Source organism: Silurus aristotelis, assembly GCF_946808225.1.
Source record: "Silurus aristotelis genome assembly, chromosome: 7".
Lineage (NCBI taxonomy): Eukaryota > Metazoa > Chordata > Actinopteri > Siluriformes > Siluridae > Silurus > Silurus aristotelis.
In genome coordinates, this window is record NC_139580.1 from 11,439,536 (window position 1) to 11,444,535 (window position 5,000).

At 39.1% G+C, this 5,000-nt stretch overlaps 1 protein-coding gene and 1 pseudogene across 2 annotated transcripts in view; both read left to right on the forward strand.

Annotated features, from left to right (window-relative positions):
• Positions 1–3,061, forward strand: part of LOC310729023 (uncharacterized protein) — an 11,706-nt gene extending 8,645 nt beyond the window's left edge. The window contains exon 2 of the mRNA XM_083546975.1: positions 2,749–3,061. Coding sequence (XP_083403101.1) covers positions 2,749–2,751 — 3 coding nt within the window. The 3' untranslated portion in view covers positions 2,752–3,061. The remainder of the gene's footprint in view (positions 1–2,748) is intronic.
• Positions 1–5,000, forward strand: part of LOC310729363 (protocadherin alpha-8 pseudogene) — a 31,483-nt pseudogene that overhangs the window by 22,873 nt on the left and 3,610 nt on the right. The window lies entirely within an intron of this gene.

A 5,000-nucleotide genomic window follows, 5' to 3' on the forward strand; every position in this document is an offset into this window, starting at 1 on the left:
ATTCAGTTAATTATTCAGTTTGCGCACAGTATGAATTTTTTCATTCCATATATATAAATATGGCTGTATTTATCCACACTCTTTTCCTTGGTTACATGCTCAAAATCAGTATTTTTTGTTGTTGTTGTTGTTGTTGTTGTTGTTGTTGTTGTTGTTTTTGTTATTATTATTATTAGTAAATAATCAGTGGCATAATCAGTGGATATTTAATGTTTAGCTGGCAATTTGTATTTATATTTATATTCTATAATATGTATTCATAATGAATTCTAGTTTTGTCATAAATAATCTATATTTTATGTATTTTATATCAAAATAGTTTCTGTATTCTATTTAGCAATAGGCATGTTAATTTGTTAAATTTTTGGGGATCAAGTTCCAGCAAGTGGATGTTTTACCTTTCTTGATGGACTTTTGATTGGAAGATATGAGGTCATGATTTGGAACCTTTTCTGCATTTGATAACCAGGAAATGTATATTACAGTTTTTCTCGATTGCTAAGACACATTTCTTGAAAGCTGCTCTCCTTTTCTCTAAACTGTGAACACAAAACCCAATTCTCAAGCTACATTCACAAAACCTCAGACTCTTCTTGCAAAACCAAACTTTCACCTCAAAACAGTTCAATCTGAGTTCAAAACTGAACTATGTTGTCAAATCGTGCCCCGAGTCAATCAAAATTAAAATCACTACGGAGCAGTCACTAAACACTACGTAGAAAAATAGAAAACACAATGCTCAGGACATGAAGCTGGAGAAATAAATGTTTATTGTTCACTGTAGGCTAAATGCATGTTGCAAAACAAAAAAAACCTGTGCATTTTGCACTTGTACAAAAAGACAAAACAGAAATCTTGTGCATTTACACGTAGCACTTGTAAAAACAAACAGAAATCTTATGAGTTTGCCACTTGTGTACAGTAAGCCCATGTAAAAATAAAGTAAAAAAATATACAAATAAGCGCATTACTCAGCCCAGCATCATGTCTCCGTACTGGGTCATGCCACAGGGCTTCATCCACATCACAGGGCACATTTTGTGTGGCCAGGCAACGGGGGAAAAAAAACCCTGGCATGCCGTATCCAGGCTTGGCATGCCTCCACACCTATGTCACCACAGGCAAGTCCCATGGCTTGCAGGAGATTTACTCTGGTGTAGGGTTGGTGTTCATATACCTTCCACTGTCATGAGGAGAAGAATTCCTCAATGGGGTTTAGGAAAGGGGAGTACGGTGGAAGGCAAAGATTGATAAAACCTTGGTTCATATTGAACCACTCTTTAACCTGGAGGGCTCTGTGAAAACTCACATTGTCCCAAACAACAACATAGATGGGATGCTCATCCTGCTGCCCTAAAGAGCATCTCGCGTGTGATTGAGTGATATTTGTTAAGATTAAACCCAGCTTTATTCATGTACATGTATTCATGGGGTCTTTCCATTGCATCCAGTTGAAGAACCCTCTGTAGAAATAGATATAGTTTTGTAAGTGATACGGAAAAAGTGATTTAGGCCACTACAGTAAATCACTACTTAGAGTAATCAACATCGGATGTGTCTGGATATTTGCCAACCTTTACATACTGGAATCTTTGCTCTCTGACTCTGTCTGAGTTGCGATCAAAGGGCACTCTGTATAGCTGTTTCATGCGCGTTGCGGTTGAGGACACGATCAACAGTAGAGAGGCTGACACTGATGATACCCTAAAAATGTGCATGGTCCTCAATGATCTTCTGCTGAATTTCACTCAGTTTAATGGCATTGTTCTCACGGACCATATCTTTTGGTGGGGGGGAGAACATACCTGTCCTCCCACCCCCATGTGGCAGTCTTTCAATTCTACAAAAAGAGAACATGGATTTACAAAAAATATATATGGAATACTAGGCCTACAAACAGTTAGACCGACCCTCCATGACAATACTAAAGTACATTGGTACAGTGATGTTCTGAAACATATATTTACTTACAGTATACTGTGGTACAGTATATAGTATTTCATAGAGTAATTGCTGTCAACATTTACATACTGTACTATAATGTCAAAAAAAGGTAATTACCTGTTCTCTTCTCTAAATCTTCGGATTATGGTGGACACATTGAATCTACTGATGTTTGGTTGTACCCTTTGTCAAGCCTCCCTCATGCTCATACCATGGACAAGAACATGGTCAATCACAGTAGCTCAGATTTCATCAGATATTACTGTTCTTTGTCTTCGCTGACCACCTCGACCTCCTCTCACACAAACTCTTCCTCTCAGATTTCTATCCATTGTAGGGTCTCACAAACCAGTGCTCTCTGAACTGGCTTACTTTACATGTTCCCTCACATCATTAGCCACAAGTGTGATCCATTTTGAGTTGTAGTGTTCAAGTGGTGAAACTTGTGCTTTAATTGGGTTTGACTTTTGTCACCTGTGCTCACTGTGCAGCACGGGTGCATCACAATGAAAATGTGTTGGCAAGTTGTGCCTAAACAGGTGAAAAGTGCTTATGGTTTTGCCAAAAGAGTGATTGATTCAATCAGTGGGTTCAGGCAACTGAGCATTTGGTTCAGACAATAGGGTTCAGTGTTTTAGCAATTGAGAAAAACTGTAAAGCAGAGGCAAAATAATGTGCACACCATTTAGTTATTATTGAATTGGAACTGGAAATCTTTTTTTGCATACTTCCAATAATAACAAGCAATAGACTTAGCAATAGGGAACTGCACCGTCTCGGATGGCAAGACCCTACAGAGGATAGTGAGGACAGCTGAGAAGATCATCAGAGTCTCTCTCACCTCTATCATGGACATTTACACCACACACTGCATCCGCAAAGCCAACAGCATTGTGGACGACCACCCACACCCGTCACACACACTTTTCACTCTCCTACGATCAGGGAAGCGGTTCCAAAGCATTTGGGCCGCCACATCCAGACTGTGCAACAGTTTCTTCCCTCAAGCCATCAGGCTACTCAACACACAACTGAACAAAACTCACACATACACACACACACACACACACACACACACACACACACACACTGTGTGACTGATCTGTACAAACCAGACACTTTGCACACCCATGATTCAGTACCACTTACAATTAATCATTACCACAAAGTGTTTACATGCCGTTTTGCACATCTTCCGGATTGCTGCTATTTGTTCTTTTGCACAATATTCTGTTTAAATTTTTTGCTACTGTTCACTTTATCTCGTTACAACAGGTTTACTGGCGGAGCTATTTTGTGTTTTGTCTTGCACTGTCCTGTGTTGTCTTGCACTGTTTTGTGTTGTCTTTTTGCACTGTTTGCACCAGGTTGCACACATGCACTTTATGTGGCAAGGATTTTTCTTACTAGTCCTTGTCCCTGTGTTTCTATTTCTGGGATTGTTGTTTTATGTTGTTTTATGTAGCATCAGGGTTCTGAAGGAACGTTGTTTCATTTCACTGTGTACTGCGTCAGCTATATATGGTTAAAATGACAATAAAAGCTTGACTTGACTTGACTTGAATAGACACATGACATGAGCAGTATGAGATCTTAACACTCCCTTTTGCTGTCATGCTATACATCATTGTACCAATAAAACAACATAAAAAACTGATACAGTTTTGTATTTGTGTTGGATTTACACACAGTACCAAACCTGAACCACTGGAACTTTTCCAGTTAAACTTTGTCACTGGTTTAGTCATAACATCAGTAATCATTTCTTCAGTCAGACAATAGTCAATTGTCACTTTGCGAACACTGAGTGCTGATCAAATGAAATGATACCTTAGATCAACATGTTTGTATCTTTGTTGACATGCTGGGGTTTTTGATAGAGCAATAGAACCTTAGTTATCCCTATGATTTCTATTTGTGTGTCATTGTCCATGCTTTTCAACAACTGTACAAGAATGCTTTTATATGTGTGGTTGAAGTTAATGCCAGATACTCTGCTTCACATGTAGATAAAGAAACTGTAGATTGTTTCTTTGATTTCCAGGAAATTAGTGGACCATTTTAAAAAGACTAAAACAGTATCCCATTGTATCCTGCATGTCATTTTTCAGAAGCCCAATGAGAATCACTATATGCTAAGGTTTATGTTTTTCTTCATCTTTCTGTAACATAGTTCATGGTTTATTGTCCATTTCAAATTTCTCGTTATATTTTTAACTGTAGACCAGTCTTGTTCATTTTTTGGAGACAGGTACTGTGATAATCGACTGACAATCCAACTTCAGGTCTAGTACATGTTGTCAGATAGATCAAACTACCTACTCAAGTCAAGTCAAGAAGCTTTTATTGTCTTTTCAACCATATATAGCTGACCCAGTACACAGTGAAATGAAACAACGTTCCTCCAGAACCCTGATGCTACATTACACAGCAATTACAGAAACAGAAAACACAGGGCTAGTTACTAGCAAGTGTACTCGCCACATAAAGTGCATGTGTGCAACCTGGTACAAACAGTGCAAAGACAACACAAGACAGTTCAAGACAACACAAGACAGTGCAAAGACCACACAAGACAGTACAAGACAACACAGGACAGTGCAGGACAAAACACAAAACACAAAATAGCTCAGCCAACATGTTATAACAAGACAAAGTAAACAAAATTGAACAGTAGCCAAAATGTAAACAAAATGTTGTGCAAAAGAGCAATATAGCAGCAGTTCAGGAAAGATGTGTAAAAACAGCATGTAAACAGTACTGAAGTCATGGGTGTGCGAAGTGATTACGAGTGTGTATTGAGTCTGGGTTGTACAGATCAGTCACACAGTGTGTGTGTGTGTGTGTGTGTGTGTGTGTGTGTGTGTGTGTGTGTGAGAGTTCAGTTCAGTTCTTTGTTGAGAAGCCTGATGGCTTGAGGGAAGAAGCTGTTACAGTCCCTTCGGAACCGCTTCCCTAATGGCAGGAAAGTGAAGAGTGTGTGTGAGGGGTGTGTGGGGTCGTCCACAATGCTGCTGGCTTTGCGGATGCAGCATGTGGTGTAAATGTGCATGATA